The 22,739-nt window shown below is 44.1% G+C and overlaps 1 protein-coding gene across 1 annotated transcript in view; it reads right to left on the bottom strand.

The window, feature by feature from the left end:
• TRHDE (thyrotropin-releasing hormone degrading enzyme) overlaps nt 1-22,739 on the bottom strand; it is a 469,626-nt gene that overhangs the window by 186,299 nt on the left and 260,588 nt on the right. Inside the window, exon 5 of the mRNA XM_015417024.1 lies at nt 17,274-17,387. Coding sequence (XP_015272510.1) covers nt 17,274-17,387 — 114 coding nt within the window. The remainder of the gene's footprint in view (nt 1-17,273; nt 17,388-22,739) is intronic.

Genomic DNA, 22,739 nt, shown 5'->3' with positions numbered 1-22,739 from the left:
CTAGGGCGCTGCTGCCTGCTTGTCCCCCCCCCTCGCTGGGGAGTGATGCGTTGGGCTGTATATTGCCCAAACTGTCAAAAGTGGCCGTCGCTCGCTTCGCACGATTGCGAAACGCTTCAGTCCTCCATCTTAGCTAGACCGGAAGCCGATAATGCATCTGAATTTGGAGGGCCTGTGGCTCAGTGGTAGAACATTTGCTTGGCACACAGAAGGTCCCGGGATGAATCCCTCACATCTCCAGTTAAAAGCATCAGGTAGACCTCTAACTGAAACTGATATTTCCTGTGGAACAGTAACATGTGAGTTATGGGTTCTTCTCAATTCTGTTATACCTTGTGCCCAATTCAGACCATGACTCAGACAAGCATGGGGAAGGGGTCTGCATTTTTTATGACTTGAAATGGTGGGGAGGGCACTATTTTAGCCTACTGGGCAAACTGTCAGAACCTCTGCATTTCCCATGGGCCAAATATCACTTCCCCTAGACCACTGAAGGTCAGGAAAATAATATGGGAAAGCTGAAATCCCTTTTCCCATGCACCACAGCTTACTCTGAACGAGGCACTCCATGAACTGAGGAGAACACAGAACTCATATCTGACTACCACATAGGAAACAGTTTGTTGACCCTGGACACACATTTCACAGTGTGTGAATCAGCAAAACAATAATTTATACTGCTATGTCTAGAAAGTAAAACAGCAGTTGTTAAAATAAGTGTGAATAAAACACTGTCCCTATTTTCGGCTGTGATCGCACACACTAAATAATCCACTTTCAATGCACTTTACAACTGTATTTTGTCAGTTCACACAGTAAAATCCAGTTGGAAAGTGCATTGAAAGTGGATTGAAAGTGCATTATTTAGTGTGTGTGATCGCAGCCTTCTTCCCATTTTTGCTTAAAATTCTCTCTCCTTATATATAATTGAGTTTTGGTCCCACAACGTTATATGCGCGCCAAAATAGGTTGGCAGCATGAACTGCCAGTCAGAAAATGCTGGCTGGGTTGGCTGGCTACTTTGTGGAGTCCCGCCCACGTCAGTCCCGGCCAGCGTTTTTGGCTCACTCTGCTCCGGTCCTCGGACAGAATGAGACTGTCTGCAGGGTGAGCCGGGGAAGGCCTCCACAGGCCCAGCCGTGTGGCCTTCCTCAAACCAAGAGGAAATCATTGGCTGGGGGGTGGGGAGGAGGGACAAGGCTGGCCAGACCCTCACAAACTGGGGATGGCTCCAACCGGTGGCACTGGTGGCACCCGGTTGGTGGGAAGAGAAGGGGATGGCCATGCCGTGCTTCCCTGTGCTGCCGTGCCCTGGCCAAGGGATGTCGTGGGCACTTCTGCGGGGGGGGCCTCTGCCGGGGTTCCTGGTGCTGCCCCTGGCCTCACCTCGGGATGGGGAACGCCGCAGGCAGTTCTTCGGGGAGGCCGTTCAGCCTCTGCCAGCCTTCCCTCCACCACCCTCGCTGGCCTGCCAGCATGCCCAAGCCGCGGGGGGGGGGAGGCTAGCGAGCTGCTGGAGGGGGCAGTTTAAACCCCCTCCCCCTCCTTCTCAGCCACGGCATCCTCGATCTCCCCGCAGCTGCGGGGGGGCTAGCGAGCCGCTGGAGGGGGAGGCGGTTTAAACCCCTTCCCTTCCTTCTCAGCTATGGCATCCTTGATCTCCCCGCAGCCGTGGGGGGGCCCTAGCAAGGTGCTGGAGGGGGAGGTGGTTTAAACCCCCTCCCCCTTCTTCTCACCCCCAGCATCTTCGATCTCCCCGCAGTCACGGGGGGGCTAGCAAACCGCCTGGAGGGGGAGACCGTTTAAACCCCTCCCCTCCTTCTCGCCCCTGGCATCCTCGATCTCCCTGCAGCCGTGGGGGGGCTAGCGAACTGCTGGAGAGGGAGGCGGTTTAAACCACCTCCCCCTCCTTCTTCACCCCAGGGACCCCCAGTTTACGCCACCTCCTCTTCCCTGTCTGGCTTTCTCAACCTCCCCACGCTCCTCCATGCCTCCAGGAGGGTCAGGGGCCACGGGCTGCCTGGCGCTTGACTGGGGCTCCGGGAGGGGGGAAACACGCCTCCTCCATGACACCCCACTCACCCAGGCCATCTGCTAGAAGTCTGTTGCATTTCGGGCAGCAACAGGCCTTCCTCCTAGTACAGTGGTGGCGAACCTATGGCACGGGTGCCGGAGGTGGCACTCAGAGCCCTCTCTGTGGGCACACGTGCCATCGCCCCAGCCAGGCCCAGGCCATCATTAAAGTTCTCTGCCAAATAATTTTAAGTAAATGAAAGCATTTGGGATTGCTTTCCTTACTTTGTTTGGATCATCTTAAGTAAATGTATGAGTTGTTTTTTCTAAAGTAAAACCTCAGTATTCAGGTTAAATTGCCATGTTGGCACTTTGCGATAAATAAGTGGGTTTTGGGTCACAGTTTGGGCACTCAGTCTCTAAAAGGTTCACCATCACTGTCCTAGTAAGTTGTATAAACACGTTTCCAACAAGAAGTTTCAGTCAATTTCTGTAGCTGATTTTTAAAGCAATCTGTTCCTTCTTTTTCTCAAGCTGCAGCAAAGTTTATTATCTATATCACAGTAAGGATAATGTAATTTGGGAGTCACTGCTCCTGGTTTTATAATGGCTACTGAGGCATAAACAAAGACTTCACAGATAGTTAGCATGACAATATTGCAACACTTGAACGAGCCATATGAAAAATCGTTTTCAAAACAGGAGGACAAAAGAATTTAAGAGCAGGAGAGAAACTGTATTTCATCCAACAACAGAACAAAGGAACAGCACAATGTAAGTCATCACTGATAATTAGTATACACAAGAGATCAAAGGGCTGAGTGTTAAAGGAATGTCTTTGTTCTGGGACAGCCATTCATACGGTTAACAGATTAATATACCTGTGTGAATAATATTTAATAAGGTCATTCTGTTTTCTAAGTCATATACCAGACAAAATGCTTTGTTACATCTTCTCTCAAAAGGATAATTTTTACCAGACATTAGCAATAGGAAATGCTATAATATCTGTCCAAATTATATACATGCATGATATTACTTTTGGCAATCTGAAGGAAGAACTGATCTACAAAAGAGAACAAAATAAATATCTTTTACCAATATGTTTCAAGGATTCATCATTACTAAGTGCTTTGGCCATCCTCCCTCACAATAATTTACAAGGTCACCCTTTGTCCAGGGTGCTTAAATTAGCATACATGCTTCCCCCAGTCTCCATTTTATCTTCACAAAAACCTTGTGACATAGGCTGAGAGTCAGAGTAACTGATTAAAGGTCACCCACGGAGATTCCTGACTAAGTGAAGACTAGAACCTAGGTCACTTGAGTCCTTGTCTGATTCTGTAACCACTACACTACACTACCTTTCATATTACCATTGATAGTCCCACTAAAGAAAACAGGAAACCATTTCTGTAATCAGTTGGCAATTAACTTCCCAGGTCTATTCTGTGAGATGAACTACTATCTGAACTGATACAGTACAGAATTATGATGGACTTGATTAACACTTATGGCAACAACATTGATATATAAATATGCAGAAGTCAAATCCTTTATCATGTATTGGACTATAACATTACAAAGCACACAAATAAGAGAAGAAAAATAAAGCTATATAAACAATTAAATCCCAGTGTTAATTTACTTCTTTCAGCAGAAGCTGACTGGTCAAATACTGATCAGGTGCAACTCTGGGTTTTTCAGACTACAGCTGGCTTTCACATTTTTGTGCCTGTTGCACCACTGGTGGGAACAGTTCAGACTTCCCCTCATGGGTTCCCTCTGTTCCATTTTCCCCCCCTTTTTTTGCACAAGCGCTGAAGCGTTTGAGCATATCAGCAGCAGCCTTCTTCACTCCGCCTCTCTTCCTTGAAATATGAGGGAAGTGCGAAATCCTTACATGCAGATTAACATGAGAGCAGGCCCATTAACTTCAGTACATTTACTATTGTGTCAATCATGGGAAGCTCTCAAACAGCAACCTGGAAACTGAAAAGATTTTTCCCCCCCTTTTTTTGCACAAGCGCTGAAGCGTTTGAGCATATCAGCAGCAGCCTTCTTCACTCCGCCTCTCTTCCTTGAAATATGAGGGAAGTGCGAAATCCTTACATGCAGATTAACATGAGAGCAGGCCCATTAACTTCAGTACATTTACTATTGTGTCAATCATGGGAAGCTCTCAAACAGCAACCTGGAAACTGAAAAGATAATTTGTTTGCTCAATCGTTTGCCCCCTGAAATTTTTAGACAGACAACATTAAAAGAATGTAACAAAAAGAAGGGGTTTCCCCACTGGGGAGAAAGCTGTGAAGGGTCAAGAGACAATTTGGTGGATTTTACATGAGAGAAAGAAAGAAAGAAAGAAAGAAAGAAAGAAAGAAAGAAAGAAAGAAAGAAAGAAAGAAAGAAAGAAAGAAAGAAAGAAAGAAAGAAAGAAAGAAAGAAATTATTGTATGGCACTGTGTATGGAATAGCCAGGAGGTCCCAGAGGATCTGGCTGCTGAAGCTGTAGCCAGTTTGGTATAGTGGTTAAGTGTGCGGACTCTAATCTGGGAGAACCGGGTTTGATTCCCCACTCCTCCACTTGCACCTGGCTGGATGGCCTTGGGCAAGCCGTAGCTCTGATAAGAGCTCTTCTTGAAAAAGAGCAGTTTCTGTTAAGAGCTCTCTCAGCCCCACCTACTTCACAGGGTGTCTGTTGTGGGGAGGGAAAGGGGAAGGAGTTTGTAAGCCGCTCTGAGACACCTTTGGGTAGTGAAGGGCAGGGTATAAATCCAATCTCTTCTTCTTCTTCTTCTTTGAAACCCTAGTGGGAAGCTATGTTTATGTTTTAGGCTGAGTGTGCTGTGACTTGCCTAAGGTCACCCAGCTAGCTTCAAGTGGAAAAACGGGGAATCAAACCCGGTTCTCCCAGATTAGAGTCTGCCACTCTTTACCACCACACCAAACTGGCTCTCAGAGTGTAAAAACATAAGGGCATGATCCTGGCTTTCTCAGGCTTCAGAGGAAGAGAATGAGAGGCAGAGAGAGGAGACCAGGCACGTGTGTATGCATGCATACACACAGAGAGAGGAATGTGCCCCCAATGTGCATGATCGTCAAGCTCAGAACTTTGTTTGCCATGATTTTGCCCTTGTGTGTTTCTTCTCTTCTGTTTTGGGCATAAAAGGGTGTGTGTGCTGTGTGTGCATGTGAACCTGCTTTGCTTAGCTTCAGCAGAACATGTTTTCTTAAGCTGCCTCCCAGTGTTTAGGAAGAATGGATGTCCTTGAAAACCTTTCTCTACCAGCTTGGCTATTATAGATAACATAACGGTAGATGCTCTTAGGAGGAGAGTAAAAATGCAGGCTGGGAGTTTAGAGTGATTGGAGGGTTCATGGGGGGGGAGCTTGTTTGAAGTCTGCATAACTTCAGGGTTGGCACCAAAACGTCAGTTCTGACACAGAAAGCCAAAGCTTGGAACTTGCTAAAGCCTCAATAAACAATAAACTGCCAAGCGAGTGTTGTTAGGTGCTCAGTTGTCCAGAAATCTGCTTGTTTCAATGCAGGCACTTTCCATCATTGAAACATTTATCTGCTGGGATGCAATTTTTTTTAAAAACCAAACCCACCCACCCACCCACCCCTTTTTGGGCAGAGTTTGGCATGCAGTTTGCACTGGAAGTCACCAGTATGAAAAACTTCATTCAGATTACGAGCAGAGGCTTTGTTGCAAATACATTTGGCTTTGGAAAAGAAGTGCTGGAGAAAGCAGTTTTATTAGGAACAGGGGAAAAACCAGGGAAGATGAGACAGTGGTAGGATGTTTACGAAGTTGTCTGAACACAAGGGGGGGGGGAACAAACTAACATCAGGTAATGCAAGTGGATTGTTAAGGCAATGCAAAAGACACTCCTGTTCATTCTCCTGGACCTTTTAGTAGCTTTTAATGTCATAAATCATGGGATCCTTCTGGATTGTCTTTTGGGGTTGGGACTGGGAGACACACTTGAGTGGTGATTTCAGTCCTACCTCAAAGGTAAACATCAGAATGGGTCCTGGGGGGGGGGGGAGATGCTGCTCAGCCCCTTAGTTTCTGGCCTATTGGGTCCCATAAGGTTCCATCTTATCCCTCATGCTTTTTAACTTGTATGTGAAGCCACTGAGAGAGGTCATCTGGAAATCTGGCAGTGTTGCTACCAAAATGAGTTGACATGCAACTCTACCTTGCATTTCCAGCAGATCCCATGGAGGGTGTGGAAATGGTATACATAAAGGTAGATGGGTGCCAAGATGCAGTTTGGGGATGGACGAGCAATAACAAACTGAAACATAATTCCAACAAAATGGAGGTGCTGCTGGTGGGGGAGGTCTGACTTGTAAAATGAGATATATTCTGTTGTGAATGGGGCTGCACTTCTCCTAAAGGAACTGGTTCCTAGCTTAGGGATGCTCCTAGCCCCAGGGCTCCTTTTGGGTGAACAGGTGGCAGCAGTGACCAGGGAGCACCATTCACCTGCTTCAGTAGGTGAGCCAGCTGTGGCTATTCCTGGGCAGGCAAGATTTTGCCACTGTTGAGCATGCCATGGTAATATTAATTAGATTACTTCAATGAGTACTACATGGGGCTGCCCTTGAAGACTGTCCAGAAGCTACAGTCAGTTCATTGGCTCTCAATTTGCTTCCAGATCGAATTCATGATACCCTTGGATTTAAAGCCCTATACATGTTGGAGCCAGTATATCTGAAGGATCGCCTACTCCATTATGAACTTACTCGATCACTCCAGCCATTTTCAGAGGTGCCTTCTCTGAGGCTAGACAGGTGACAACCTCGGAAAGGACCTTCTCAGTTGTGGCACAAACGTTTTGAAACTCCTCCTCAGGGAGATTTGTTTGTCTTCCTCTATTGCTATCTTCTACCACTGGGTAAAGACGTTCTTGTTTTGTTTGGTGTTTCTTCACTATCACTAGCTCTCCTCCCTGTTTGAGTGTTCTTAAGTGTTCATTATGACTATACTATATTTTATTTAATTGTTTTAAATATTTTATATATAAAATACTGCTTATGTTTGAAATATTTTAATGTGAAATGTTTTAATGTTCACTGCCATGGGGACTCTGAATTTTGTAGGGAAGCTGCACAGAAATGTCTTAAAATAAATAAAAACTCTTGTTATTTATTTAGGAAATATTTATACCATCTCATCAGAGTCCTGCTCGAGGTACCTTACAATGAAAATAATAAGTTTCTCATTATAAAAGCAAACTATTAAAAACAAGTTGGGGAAATAAACAGTATATAACTATCCATAAAATAAAACACAGACCATTAAAAGACAAAGCTCCTAGTTAAATGCCTGGCACCAGGTGAGCCTCAGGGCAGAGGGCATTCAAAAGGCATTCTAGGGAAAGGAAAATTAATTTTTAACTACTGTAATAAATTATTATTACTTTTTACAATGCCAGATAAATTCTCTACAAATGTAAACAATTTACTGAATGTTTCTTCTCTCCCCCCCCCCCGAAACAGATGAAATATAATCCACCAAAATCAAAGAATGGGCATAGTGGCAGAACTATTTATTTATTATTTATTTATTTAATTTATATCCCGCCCTCCCTGCCAGGGCAGGCTCAGTGCAGCTTACATAGAATGTACTGAACAACTAAAACAGAAGAACTGAATAAAATCACAACAATATAGTTATAAAAACATATCATAAAGTGCTAGTGGTTGGCTTCAGGATGCTATGCAGACATATTCCACTAGCAACCAAAATATAAAAGGAAATAAGGCAAAACTGTAATAAATATTAAAGCGTTAGGCTTGCCAAGTCCCCCGGGGGGGGGCGGGGAAACCCCTGCCCCAGAGGCCCGCTCCCCGCCACTGGCGGATCGGGCCCCGGGGGGAACCCCACCCCCAAAGCACACAACGTGCACATCACCTGGAAGTGACGTGACCACGCCGGGCACGCTGGGGGCGGGGCTACGGTCATCCAAGGGAAAACACTCCCGGAGTGGCGCTGGAGTCCCCCGCTCCAGTGCCACTTCGGACTTGGCAACCCTATAAAGCGTTGACATTTAAATACTCATGCCAGGATTGGAATTTCTAGAATTTCTTTCCCCCTTAAGTAGTAAAAAACCTCCCCCACACACAAAAGAATTTTCTTTTGTCCAGCCAAAAGCATGTATAAGTTTATCTATATCCCTATCATATTCAAATACACATGAATTTCTTCTCAGGTTCACACAGAAAATTTTCTTTCTTTGCCTGAAAACAGAAAAATAATACTAGAGACTCATTTCAGTGAGCAGTTACTAAAGGAAGATGTTACACCCCATGTGGTATTAATTAAAAGTTTCTTTTTTAGTTTATTTGGAGCCCTTAACTGAGAAGAGAGAGATGAAAGGGTATTTTTGAAAGGAAAGTGAGAAAATGAAGTCATGTCTCTCTCCATGCTGAGACAGCATGGTATTTATGTTGGGCTAGAAGGATCGAGTAGGCTGTAGCATCAATATTAGATGCCAAAATAATAATGAAATAAATCAAGACAGTCCATGTTTAAAGTGTCTACTTCTAGAACTTTTAATAATTTTTCCCTGATGTGCCTTGGGAGTCTCCAAAGTGTCAGAACATTTTTACTGAAGGAGATAAACGCTTTGGCAGCCAGTTTTAAGTCAAAGATATGCACAAGCTTAATCACAACCTATTGTTGTTGTTGTTATTATTAATGTCCATGAAGGAGATAGGTGATAGAGACCAGTTATCAGGGTCTAAAGCTGTGTATTTTGAGATTCCCTGAGAATTTAGTTTAATGAAGTTTTAGTTTAATGACTTCTCATTAATATTTATTTTTACACTTAAACAAGTTTGCTGAGAACAAGAGTTTAAAATGAAAATGATAGTATGCACATATTTCAGCATTAAGCTAGTTTCAGTTTCCAAGAGAAATCACAGAATCATCCAGAGCATGGAATGCTATACTTTGGTTCATTTAAGGAAATATGAAGTATTCTACAGGTAAACTTCTACTGAAATGCCTCTCCCACATATCTCCAGCAATTATGTTCATGACTATTTTTTAAAGGGATCATGATTTTTTTTAAAGAGAGGCAATATGGGAAAGACAAAGCAGCCCTTTCCTAAAATACCCTAACCAAGGAAGGAGGAGAATTCAATGTGACTGCCAACACTAATGTAGTCTACCTTGACTCATCCAATAAAGTTGTCAGCACAGCCAAACTTTTATAAAGTGAGAGGATGGAAAAAGGCCACTGAGCCCTGTGAAATGCTTTCTCAGCATTGAGTGAGGTAGTGACTGCTAAAGCACTGGATGCTTGGTATTTTATGGATGAAAAGGAAAATCACTCACTAGCAATTGCTTTTGTCATAGTCTTCTCTGCTCTGTTCTACTAATGCAGACAGCAGACATTCAAGGACAGAAAGCATGTCAACCCCTGTCTCCACAGAAGTGGGAAGCAAAATCTGGATATGTCCTAACTCCAATGCACACTCTTTGGTATAATAATATATTTTTAAAAACTTCTGTATCTATCTCAATTCATCTGTATCTATGAGATACAGATGGAAAAAGGGAAAATGTTGGGAATATTTTATTGATGATTGGTCAATTTTAGAATAAAGAAATCTTGGTATTTATTGATACCAATAATGGTTTGGATTTGAATGTACAAGACTCTCAGTAGCCCCTGAAATAGCTGAAAAAGGTTCTGAAAATGCCAAACAGCTCCTAAAATATCGACATTATTAGAGGTAATGTTAGTTGCCACTGTCTGCATTGGTACAGCAAAAGAAGATTTTTTTGTGTGTGATGAAAGAAAGAAGATTTGCCACATAAGTAACATCTGGTAGTAGCACCAGACTACAATACCAAAATATACAAAACTGAAATTACAAGTTAAGACTCCATGAGACAAGAGAGTAAGCTTGAGAAAGAGGAAAATAAAGTAAAAAGGAAAGAGACAAGGCCCCTACACATTAAATCCAAACACAAGAATCTGTACAGCAAAATTTCACAGGTAGCAGGTACCGTGGTCTGTGGATAAAAAATAACTATTCGCCATATTTGTATCATTTATATCAAATGTTCTGATAAAAACAGCAAGAAAATGTTCATAACCACTACAAACTAAAAAGTGAGTTGAACTTTGCTTGAAACAAGCAAGGCAATGGATTTCCAATCCAAGTTTGGAAGCAACTTTGAAAGCTGTTCAATTTGTGAAGGGGTGTCCTTTTGATCCCTAAGTTTTACTGATTTATTGCAAAAAAGGGGGAAAACTAGAAATAAGAATTGCCCTAACAATTACCACTCAGTGGCTAATATTCCAGTCCTGGGCAAGATGTTCAAGGGGTGATGGCTACACAGCTTCAAGCAGTTTTGGAAGAGATGGATTATCTCAGCCAACCAATCTGCCTGGGTTTGAGACAGAAATAGCATTGGTCAGCCTGACTGATGAGGACTTCCCTGTTCATTATCCTGGACCATTTAGTGGCTTTCAGTACCATGGTATCTTTCTGAATAGGCTGGCTGGGTTGAGACTGCGGGGGAAGGGGGTGCTTTGGTAGTTCTGCTGTTACTCAACTGGCCAGTTCCAGAAGGTACTGCAAGAGGACTGCTGTTCAACCCTGCTGCATTTACATTATGGAGTTCCCCAGGGTTCCATTTCATCCCTCATTTACATTTACATGAATTCTCTGGGAGAGATCATTCAGGGATCTGAAGTGAAACTTTGCTACTATGCAGATAATACCCAGCTCTGTTTATCCTTAACAATTAAGTCAGGTTAAATGTACTGAACAGGTACCTGGCATGATAATGGGATTGTTGACAGCAAAATTTAAAAGATATACTAGCATGTTAGCGTTTTAAGGGATGGCTTTGTATTTAAGCAAATTTGATTATCTCCTCGCTTGGGTTTTTAGTCAGTAGTGGGTATCTTTTCTTTTTCCTTAATTGTAGTTCCCTTCCCTATTTTCATTGTAGTCTGTAGTCCTTATATAAAACTTTCCAAAATAAATAAGTTAAAAGAGGATATAATTTTATTTATTTAGAAAAAAAACAAAACAATTGGGTGAGGCAAGTTTAACCCTTCCCTCTTACCTTGCTTCTCGCTTATTGGAATATATTTTTTTTCCAGGCTTGTTTAACTCTGGTATTGGAGGATGGCTGAAAGAAAAATACTTCAAGCAAGGGACGACGTGAAAAGATGTGGGACAAAGAAGTTGCTTAGTTCCTTGCACCTCTATGTTCCACTGTGATAAAAAAATAGGCTTCCCTGTTTCAGCTTTATACATGAACTAGGCTCAAGGCCCGTTGCAGGAAGAGAAGCAACATGCCCTAGAGAGAGGCCGCCGGAGGGGGCCCCCCACGCACTGGCAAAGGAGAGTGTGGTGGCTCCCCGGCGGCCAGGCTTGCGCCTCCCCCCGCCTCGCGCTGGAGGTGGCAGGGCAAGCCAGCCGGCCTCATCCCTCCTCTGTCGGTGTGGGCGGGGGGCCTCTGAGTGGCTGCTCCTAGGCAGCCACCTGGGCGGCCGCCTGGGCAAAAAGGCATAAGAACCCAGGACCCCTGCTGGCTCGATGGCCTCGGCGGTTGGGCCAGGATGGGGTGGGGGGACTCTGGCTGGCCTCTTCTGCCTGGCCGCCTCAGCAGGAGGGCAGGAGAAGTAGCGGGTAGGGCTGCAAAGGGCTGCCTGGCCCCTTCTCGGCTCGCTTGCCTCAGCAGGAGGGCAAAGAGGGGGTGGAGGTCTCTGGGCAGCCGCTCCCGCTCAGCCACCTTGGAGGTCTTTCCTCGCACTGGGCGAGGGAAGCATGGTGAAGCTGCCCCCCCCCCCCCGAGCGCAGCCGGGGCTGGCTGAGGGAACCCCCACATCCCCGAAGAAGGGCACGCAGCTTCCCCAGCCCAGGCCGCACCGGGTGAGGGAAGCGCTCTTATGTACTGAAAGCATTCCATGAATCGTCTAATTCACTTACTATGTTAAGCTTCGAGCCAGCCAGGGCTCCTTCTACTCTCACACCCTATCAGTCATTCTGAATGTGCGACCAATCGCAGCCCAGCAAGGTCCCTAAGCGGGAAGAGTTCCCATTGGTCTTTATCCTGAGTTTCTTATTGGTTTAACGGATGGGTCTAGGTCAAACGCAACCGGGGGGCCCTTGTACCTCCCCAACCTTTCTCCAAATACATCAGGGAAAAGGTCATACAGCATGTCCCATTTATTTTCAGACATTTTGTTCACCCCGTAAATACCAATGCCCAAAGGCTCGAACCAGTCTAACCCTAGGTTGACCCGGTCCCCCTCAGCTACCAGGAAAGATAGTTTAGCACACCTCCTCTTATACTCAACAGTCGCATGGTCCTTTCCTGCCAAGGGAATCCGGTGGCCTTGGAAATCGGACACTCTGGTGTCTGCAGGCTGGAGCCGCCGCTGACTTCTGTTGGGGAACAGCTGCTGCCACGATTCTGTAGAGATCACGGTCACGGACGAGCCGGAATTGACCTCCATTATGCAGGGCCTGCCATCAAGGAGAGGGGCAACTGTGATCTTTTCCTGAAGACTGGTGTGATGAACGGTAGATGCGCTGGTCAGGTTTGTTGACCTCTGTGGAGTCTCCTCGGGTGCAGGCAAATGTTGCTTGTTCTTGCCGCTGGAGGACGAACCCTTCTGTGCAGATCTGCATACACGGGCAAGGTATCCATGCCGTCCGCACGCTCTGCAGTCGACATCTCTCGCCCAACAGGAGTCGCGCTGGTGTTTCCCGCCACATCCTGAACACGGTTTGAGCGCCGCTGGTTTCACTGGGGTCCGCTTGCCTCTTACAGCGTTAACATCCTCGTCCGCATCATTGCCCTCGCTGTCATGCTGGGAGTGGACGTGCTGCTCAGCCAATCGCTGCCGGACCTCTTGAGTAGACTTGTTGGCTGCTTCCGCCACGACAGCCTCTTCATACGCCACTGCCCAGGTTAGGGTAGTGTGCGCAAATAATTTCTGCTGAAGTCTTTAGTCTCGGAGGCCGCACACGAGACGATCCCGGAGTGCCTCTTCCACATTCGTGAAGTTGCACAGCCTAGCTGCCTTGCGAAGGGCCGCCACAAACTCTGCGATAGACTCATTACCGGCCTGGTTCCTCTTATAGAATGCGTGCCGGCAGGCGATTTCCGATGGTTGAGGGGAGAAATGTTCCTTCAACTTTTTTGTCAGCTCAGCGAACGACACAGTCTTTTTTTTTTTTTTGGTAAACAAATTTTATTTTCTCAGGAATACAACATGTAAGATTAAATCATTTCATTCTATCAATTGTCTACCCCATTCCCAGTTCCTCCCCTCCCTCCAATGGCTTCCCACAATGCTTCCACCCCTGCTCCAAATTACTTCATATCATCAACAATATCAGTTTCTTATCATTACAATCTAAAGATAACATCATTTGACTTAATATTGATCTAAACATATTAAGTTTTGTTTCACATCCCAGTTCTTTTCCAGATATATTTTAAAGTCACTCCATTCTTGAAAAAACACGTCGTCTTCTTTATTGTTCAACTTCTTCGTAATTTTGTCCATCTCTGCCATGAACAGAACTTGGGGTAAATTAACTCTTAAATAGGTCTGTGCCTCAAAACATTTCCATTCTGTAAAAAGGTGCACAAGAAGCGGTTAATTTTTAACCCCAGCCGCCCAGTCTCCAGCTTGGTAAGCGCAAAACTGCCGCAGCACCTTCTGGCTAGACGGAACAGGAACACACAAAGGTCAAACGCCAGCTTCCCCTCGAGAGCCAGCTCTCCTTTACCGTAAATAGAGTTTTCCCTCGGATGACCGTGGCCCCGCTCCCAGCATGCCCGGGGTGGTTGCGTCCAGGGCTCTAGTCGGGGGGGAGCTCTCAGGTACGGAGCTCCGGAAGAGAACCTCTAGGGGGTGGGGCGGTCACGTGGTGAAGCCCCGCCCCCTTCTTTACCCCGCCCTCTGCTTCGATCCTCATTCCGTTTGGGAATGAGGATGAAGCAGGAGGGTAAGTAGCCGGGCCTTCTGACACACTTCCGGTGATGTCAGGGGGTGTGGCCTTCTGTCACTTCCGGTGATGTCAGGGGGCGTGGCATATGCAAATAAGTTATGCTAATGAGTTATGCTAATGAGCTCCGGCAGCTCTTTTTCTACAACAAGACCCCTGGCCACACCTATTTACAAATAACAACCAATAAGAAACTCAGGATAAAGACCAATGGGAACTCTTCCCGCTTAGGGACCTTGCTGGGCTGCAATTGGTCACACGTTTGGAACGACCAATAGGGTGTGAGAGTAGAAGGAGCCCTGGCTGGCTCGAAGCTTAACATAGTAAGTGAATTAGACGATTCATGGAATGCTTTCAGTACATAACAAGCGTGATGTGGATGCCTTGGCACCTCTTGCCCGCCGCAGCCTTGTCCGTCTCTCCACTGGCCGCTCACCGCCCATTCCAGGGTGGCAAGGCTTGTCCCTCCCCCCCCTGCCAATGGCACGCCAGTTGCCCCGAGCGGCAGCTGACGGGCAAATGGCTGAGGGAGCACATTTTTTCTCGCCACCCCATAGGACGGTGGCCACCCCAAAACACAATTATTATATACATGAATAGAAGGCACATGAATTGTAGTTCTACTGTCAAGTCTTGTGTGGCCTTACCCTAAGTAAAGTCATAGAACACTATGCATAAAGTTTTCAACACCTCAAACTTTTTCCACACAGTTGGTAAAAATATTTTATAATTTTGCACAAGTTAGCCCAATCTTGTCAGAGCTTGAAAGCTAAGGACGGAAGGTAAGCAGAGTTAGTACTTGGATGAGAGACCACCAAGGAAGACTGGGGCTGCTATCCAAATAAGGCAATGGCAAACTGCCTCTGCTCATCACTTGCCTTGAAAACCCATGAGGTGGATCTTCATAAGGTCGCCATAAGTTGGTTGCTACTTGATGGCACATTTCACCTTTCACAGATTTGAGTTATTGGGAGCAGCATTTATTTTCTTTGGGCCAACAAAGACAAACATTTTAAAGTGTGGTGGGAATAAACTGCAAATACACTACCCATATTCCAAAGCATATGTCTTCAGAACAGAAAATATATGTGCAAACTATCTTCGTAATTTCTTTTCTACTCTTATTTTGTTTGCTTCTGATGTAAATTCCCCTTTTGGACACATTCCTCAACGTGGAGAGGGGGTTTATGTGTGTTAGCAAAGCTGAGAGCAAAACTGTAAGGAGTTTGCACTTTGTAAAGAGGCTAAACTCCTAGCAGAGTCACTTAAGGCAGAATGGTCACATCTTAGACACCAGACTAAGACACATCCACCCCTTTCAGAAATCAGTGTCCACATCAGCAGAAGAGACTGGACAGTTCCAAAGGTGATGGGGGCAGAGGAATCCTTGAAGGGTAACTGCTGGGCAAAAGCAATAGTGGAAGGTGACATTGGTGGAGGATCTTTCGTAGACAGCAGCAGTGCAACTTTAGCTAACCCTGATTAGGACTGAGCAGAAGAAGGCAATGGTAAACCTTCTGATCATCTCTTACCTCAGAAACCCCTATGGTAAGATAATCTAAAATGAAAAAAGATACAGTGCTGGAAGATGGAACCCCCAGGTTGGATGGCACTCAATCAGCTAATGGGGAAGAGCTGAGGGGAACTACAATTAGTGCTGTTCTTAATGAGATTGAGATAATGCATAACATAGTATTCTCTACGGCTATGTATTGGTGTGAACATTTAACAATAAAGAAAGCTGATACCTTTGAAATGTGGTGTTGGAGGAGAGTTTTATGGATACAGCCAAAAAGAAAATAAGTGGGTTCTATATCAAGTCAAGCCTGAACTCTTTCTAGATGATAAAAGGACTGAACTATTATATTTTGCTCATATTATGAGAAGACAAGGGTCATGGGAAAAGCTAGTAATGATACAAAAAGTTAAAGGCAGAAGGAAAAGAGGAGGACCCAACATGAGATGGATTTACTCAATCAAGGAAGCCCTGGCCCTCAGTTTGCAAGACCTGAGCAAGGATGTTAATGATAGGAGGATTTGGAGATCATTAATTGACGGCACTTAACACATACACAGATGATGTTAACATGAAAATGATCAAACACTGTACAACTATTCAGAAATATCCCACGCAAACCAAACCGTAGCCATGGCCAGTATTGTCACTGGAACATAAATTTCCATTACATGAACTAGGACTCTTGTGGAATGCTAAACACTTAATATGATAGGTTTTTGAACCTGTTATCATCTAAGCAATTAATTTTATATTGGTTACTATTTTGCTCAGCCATTTCTTTTAACATTTGTCAGGCACAGAAGTTTGGCTTTTGCATATTTTAATTGCGCATATTTAGTTACACACAGTTTGATGTATGATTTCACTATTACATCTTGTTCAAGTCATTTGAAATTCAGCCTTTTTCTGCTTTGGATTATTAAATTATGATTCAAGATACTGGGAATTCCATTTACATAGCAGTGAATGTTAAATTCATTAAATAACGATTCTCAAATATGTCCTCTTTTCAAGACAGCTTCCAAGACAAAATTATGCTGTTTCTGTTAAAATGATTATGGGTAGAACAAATGATTCTGGTACAGGAAAGATAAAATCCAGATTATGGCCAATGTAGTCTATGACATTTCACTATGCTAAAATCATAAAGAGCTGCCAGATTCCATTGCATTTATAATTAGGAAGATTTTATTATAATTCAAAATGTGCATTTTTAAAAAACCTTTAAATAATAACTTTTTATTATGATGATTTGCTTAGGTAGCTGGAGGTGCTAGTACAGTTGACAAATGCCACACTCTGTAGATAAGTACACCAGCTCAAGAGATGGCATGTTAGCTGTCGCCTTCATGGATCTTACAGCAGCCTTTGACTCAGTGCCTAGACAAAGACTATGGGATAAACTGAACAAATCTTCTAGGGACAAGCATCTCCTCTTCCTAATTCAACAATTATACTCTCAGTCTACTGCCCAAATGCAATGTGGTCCTATTGGAAAATTGACCAGGGATATTCCACTGAACACCAACTGACTTTGCTTTATTGAATGTCTGATACTTGCATACATCATTTGTCATTTTCAATGATTTCTGATAATATACCATGAGCATATAAAGCTGCCTTATATTCAATCAAACCATTTGTCCATCCAGTATGGTCTGCTCTGCTGGCAGCATCTCTCTCACTATCCAGCAGTTTAAAAAGAAAAAGAAAAAAAAAAGCATATGCTTACCATATTCCATCCAGGATAAAGATAATCAGTTCCAACAAATTCAAAATAGTGAGCAAAGCCTTCTTTCAGCCACACGTCTTCCCACCACACTGGAGTCACAAGGTCACCAAACCACTAAAAGAGAAGTTCTGTTAAATGATGTTTATAAAGTGCCATTTATTCACATTCTATTTCTAAAATGACATTAAACTTTCAACCTATTGATTCCAGAATCACTGCACAGATTAGTGATGACACAGGCCTAACTCACCATACTAACACTAAAATGTCTGTCAGCTGATCCTCCCAGCAATTTGTAAGGGAAAGCAGTTAGATTGGAGTCCAGTAGCACCTCAGAGACCAACAAGATTTTCAGGGTATAAACTTTTGAGAGTCAAAGCTCCCTTCATCAGACACAAGTAGAAAAGCAATAACTGTTGGTGAAAGGAGATTTGTACATTCCCCAATGAGGTCTTGCCAGTCGAAACTGATGCCTTGAGTTGTTTTAGTACTGGATGGTAAAAATATAGGATCTCTCTTTTTCCTGTCTTTTAAAACTCACAGGACTAAAAAACAGCATGGTGGTGACCAATGTTTCCTCTAAGCTGTGGAGTCTTGTGAGCAAAAATTCTACTTTGTGAGCTACTGGCATTAAAGTTGTGAGCGAGCGATTTGGCTGCTGCATCAATTAGTTTGCTCTGGAGCCCTCCTTCCTGAGCTAAGACAAAAATGTGTGAGCCAGAGGCTAAAAAACTGTGAGCTAGCTCACACTAACTCAGCTTAGAGGGAACACTGGTGGTGACTAAAGTTTCATCATAATTTATTTGCCCATAAGAATGAGAGTTCTATGAGACACGGACTGATTTCGCACTAGAGCTGCCTTGCTGTTGCACCCCCGTTTGTCCCGTCCTATTGGTCAATTTCACACCCGAAACCGCGGGGCTGATTTAGACCCGCGGCTTCACCCGATTTTCTCCGCAGTTTCGTTGATCCTCAAAAAACAGGATCATGAAACTGGGGGAAATCGGGCAAAGCCGCAGGTCTAAATCAGCCCTGCGGCTTCAGGTGTGCAATTGACCAATAGGACCGGGGCAAACGGTGGCGCAACAGCGAGGCAGCTCTAGTGCGAAATCAGTCAGGGACAATTAGGAAATGATAGAAAACATCATATAGGGTTATTAACAGGTTCACAGGATAAGAATTTACCAGATCTCCTCAGACTGACAGGAAGCAGTAACTGGATGTTCACCTAGGGGTACTTGAGGGAAATTAGGTTGTTTGTAAGCCAGGGAAGCGGAGCTGCGGTGGCTCAAGTGGTTAAGACGCTGAACTGCAGGCTGTGGAAGGTCAGTAGTTCAGCAGTTCAAGACCCAGGTGCCGCAAGACAGGGTGAGCTCCTGTCTCTAGTTCCAGCTCCTGCCAACCTAGCAGTTCGAAAGCAAGAAATTGCAAGTAGATAAATAGGTACCACTTCGGTGGGAAGGTAACAGCGTTCCGTGTGCCTTGGTGTTTAGTCATGCCGGCCACATGACCACGGAAACGTCTTCGGACAGCACTGGCTCTTCGGCTTTGAAACGGAGATGAGCACCGCAACCCTAGATTCGGATTTGACTGGCTTTCGAGCAAGGGAACCTTTACCTTTACCTTTAAGCCAGGGAAATTATTTATCAAGCCCAGCCAGATGAAATTCATGGCAAGTTCTAATGAATTTTGAACTGTTTTATATTTTAAGCATTCAAACATGAGAAAAATGTTATGTTGTTTTACTTTTGGAACGTTTCTGTTTAGCCCTTAAGTTAGGCAGGTTACAAAATAAATGTTTTCTACTAAGTTTTCTAATGGCTGCCCTAGTCAAGGAGTCTAAGCAGGAAGATGACCTTGGGCTGATCTCAAAGTGCAGCACAGGTTTTCAGAGACCCTCCCCAGAATAACATAGTAACAGAATAACACAACAATAACACAATAACGCAATAACAACTTTGATCAGTGCAACCCACAGAATGAAGTCCCCCTTCCCTTGCCAGTGATTTGAACTTAGTTGTCCTTTCCTTTATTGGGTTTCCACAGATCTCTCAGCATTACATCTGTTTTGGCCCTTGATATCCTTTTTACTTACCAAACATGCTGATAAAGTGTTCCTCTATCATCACCTATAGGTTTTAGCTTTCAGGGCAAAAGGATTATCTATTAGGTACACTAGACACCCTCTGATAAGTTTCTATTATAGACCACAATTTGAAAGCTACAGTTAAATCCCTATCAAAGAAATCAGAGGAATGAGGAAGTTTTTTTAAAAAATGAATCTATAGCTTAACAAGAAATGGCCCTTAAATCTTGTTACATTACAGAAAAGAAGGAAAGATACACTAAGCCATGCTTTCCAATAAGGGTTTTGGTCTCTACAAGCAGAACAAAGAACACTATCAGTGCAAACCTAACCAGAATTATACCCTGCTTAGGTCCATTGAAGCCAAGCATTTAGAAGGATCGAACACTGCTTTGGATTTTAATGTATACTTCTTAAATTCCCAACATGGTTTCTGACTCTTATTAACTATATAGTTAGTCCTATCCAACTTTCAAGTATTACAAGAATGTTTTGAGTCATAATGTAAGTACACCAACCCCCTGTCCATCAGGAGGGATTGTTTCAACCATCAATGGACCCAATAAGGTCCAAAGACCAGGCAACTTGACATAAGTGAACACAAAGGTGGAAGCCAAGACTGGCAGGCCATAATATCATGCCTAGGATATGACCCTGGAAAAAGCACATGAGAACTTGCCTTGACAGCTGCAACTACCCCTCCCCCCGACTTGTGCATACTCCGGACAATGGACTTGCCTTGCCCCAGAGTAACTTCTTTCAATCTCAAATGCTAATCCCATCAATCTGATATCATCTTTCCTTCCTGATTTTTCTTGACAATGACAAGTCCTGCCTTTTACCTATTTTCCACGCCCCAAGACCAGTATTGTTTCCATTTTGATTGGTTTAAATTAGCAATCCATTAGTCTTTCAATCACTGGAGAAGTAATCAGGAACCCAACCCAATATTTACTTTATATGCAGGTAGAAACCTCTGGCCTCATTTGTCCATTCCTGGGAACTCTGTACAGTTTCCAAACTACATTGTTCTAGCCCTAATTAATCCCATCATATCCCTAAGTAATCTCATCAGGTCTTCTGATGGACCCTGCACATTAGCAAGCCCTCTGGACACGTTGTTGGGCATAAAAATAGCACTCAGAGCTCAGTCTCGGTGTGCCTGCCTGGGTGCTCTATTGGCAGGTCACCCCCAAATTCATTTGGGCCAATTTCCATTTTTCCAGTCTCTGCTCCATGGACTCTTGATCTCCTGGATAGGTAAAATATATTTCCCCAACCCCTGCTATTATCCCGCTCCTCTCTTTATTTCCATAGGTCTTGTATGTGTGTATGTTTCATGTGTGCTGCTTGTGTGTTATAACCCCTAAATATTCTTTAATAAAACCTTCTCTGTTTTACCCTTGGACTGGTTATTAGGAGCTCTCATAAAGGGAAAAATCCCTGTAAAAATAGGTGGGAAGATCCTCGCTATTACCCCACCTCTTGCTGAGGCCTACCATTTGACTAATTTTCTCCAGAAACTGAAGTCAGCTATTCAGCTTCTTAATTCAAAGCCGGTGGGGTAACAATCAGGACAATGGCACATCTGTGCTCATTTCTAGGGATGCAAGCTTTATTCAATTAACAGGTATGACCATGTCATTATTTAAATTATTTTCTAAGTAATTTTCTACATAATTAAAATTTCCTTTCTATTAATTGCAGGGTGGGCTCTTTTATCTTGAAAAACTGATGATTTCACTGTGCCATAGGCCGCTTACTCATGGGTTCTTTGTTCCAGCTCAGATGATATTTTTCCTCCTGCTTTCCCACAGCATTGTGTTGCTTCCTGCACCTCCCAGGTTTCCCCCCATCTTTACCGCATCTTTCCAAAACCGATTACAGCAAAAGCAGTGTGGCACCCATATGGATGGGGAGGTCCAGGTCTTCCTGATCCTGCCCACCTTGACACCATTTTCCTTGTCCCATTTCCCCGTGGTGGCTATACCCCCCTCACTCTCACCTGAGGATTTTTAAAAATTGGCATATTATTATGATGTTACAACATGATAGCAATCTGCTTAACAGGTTCTTTGAATTCTCAGCTTTTTGAGGTTTTTTAAAGGCTCTGGCCTCCCATTAATGAAAAAAATAAGCCTTCTGCTTTATATCTCTGAAACAAAACAGGTTAGAAACTTTAAAAAAATATAAAATATTTATTCAGAAAACCCAATAGGTCAGGTTTTTATAACAATGTGCCAGTACTGATCTTTTAAAGTTGAGAAATCCCCCCCACAAATACACACAATAGCATGGGGATGGGAATTATTGCTGCTGTGGGACTGGGGCAGAGAAAATGTGGAAACCTATCATGTTGATGCCCCATTGCTACTGCACTGTATTGGCAGCTACAGGGAGCCCAAAAGGGCCTCCCTTTGTTCCAGGGAGGGTGTTAGATCCCAAATCAGGAGAATAGATCCACGTTCAAAAAGAAGCAAGATTTATTTCCAAAGCATAGTTGATCATGAACATACAGAGATTGTTAGGAATAACTACAATGCCCAGGGAAGGTGTATTAAAGGAACTTCAAACAAGGTTTAACCAATGAGCTCATTTCCCTCTTTAGGTTACAGATTAGAAAAGGCGCGAAGCGGCCTGAGAACAGCAACGGCCAGTTCCATAAACACTCGTTGAGTTCACACGGGAAATCTAAACAAGCCAGAGCGTCAAGACACAACACCACATCACACCAGCTGGAGAACCTTGGCAGTTACAGATGCCCTATATGCAAAGGATAACAACTACAGGAGTGAGGGAGGGGGTGGGTACAAGAAAAGGGACGAGAGGTGTCCCAAGGAAATGGCAGCTCGCTGACATACTGCCCACCTGAAAATATAACTTACCCCCCACCTCCCGGCCCCGGCGGGAGATCTCCCGGTTTCCCCGGGAGGCCTCCCGGTTTGTCCGGGAACTGCTTGTGGAATGCACGAACATGATAAGGGGCCCGAATATCCCCTTCTTCCACCCATTCCCGGTGCTGGGGTCCGAAATCAACCCATTCCACAAGATACCAAAGCTTACCACGTTTATACCTGGAATCCAAAATGGCAGAAATCTCAAAGTGTTCTTGCCCCTCAATGAGGATAGGGGGGGGCTGAACATGTGTATCCCGCCATTTACATTGGCCAGTATCTTTTTTCAAAAGACTAAAGTGCAATGACCGAAGGTTTTTAGGCAATTCAACATCAACAGCAACGTCATTCAAGATCTTACGGACCTTGAAAGGCCCAATATATTTCCAACCCAACTTTTTACTGGGACGTAGCATTTTAATGTTTTTCGTGGAGACATAAACATAGTCACCAGGATGGAGATCCCATTCTTTGGTTCTGCATTTG

The sequence above is a fragment of the Gekko japonicus genome, unplaced genomic scaffold (genome assembly GCF_001447785.1).
Source record: "Gekko japonicus isolate JY-2015 unplaced genomic scaffold, Gekko_japonicus_V1.1 scaffold548, whole genome shotgun sequence".
NCBI classification, from domain to species: domain Eukaryota; kingdom Metazoa; phylum Chordata; class Lepidosauria; order Squamata; family Gekkonidae; genus Gekko; species Gekko japonicus.
The sequence above is the reverse complement of the archived record's forward strand: the minus strand, read 5'-3'. Positions and strand labels throughout refer to the sequence as shown.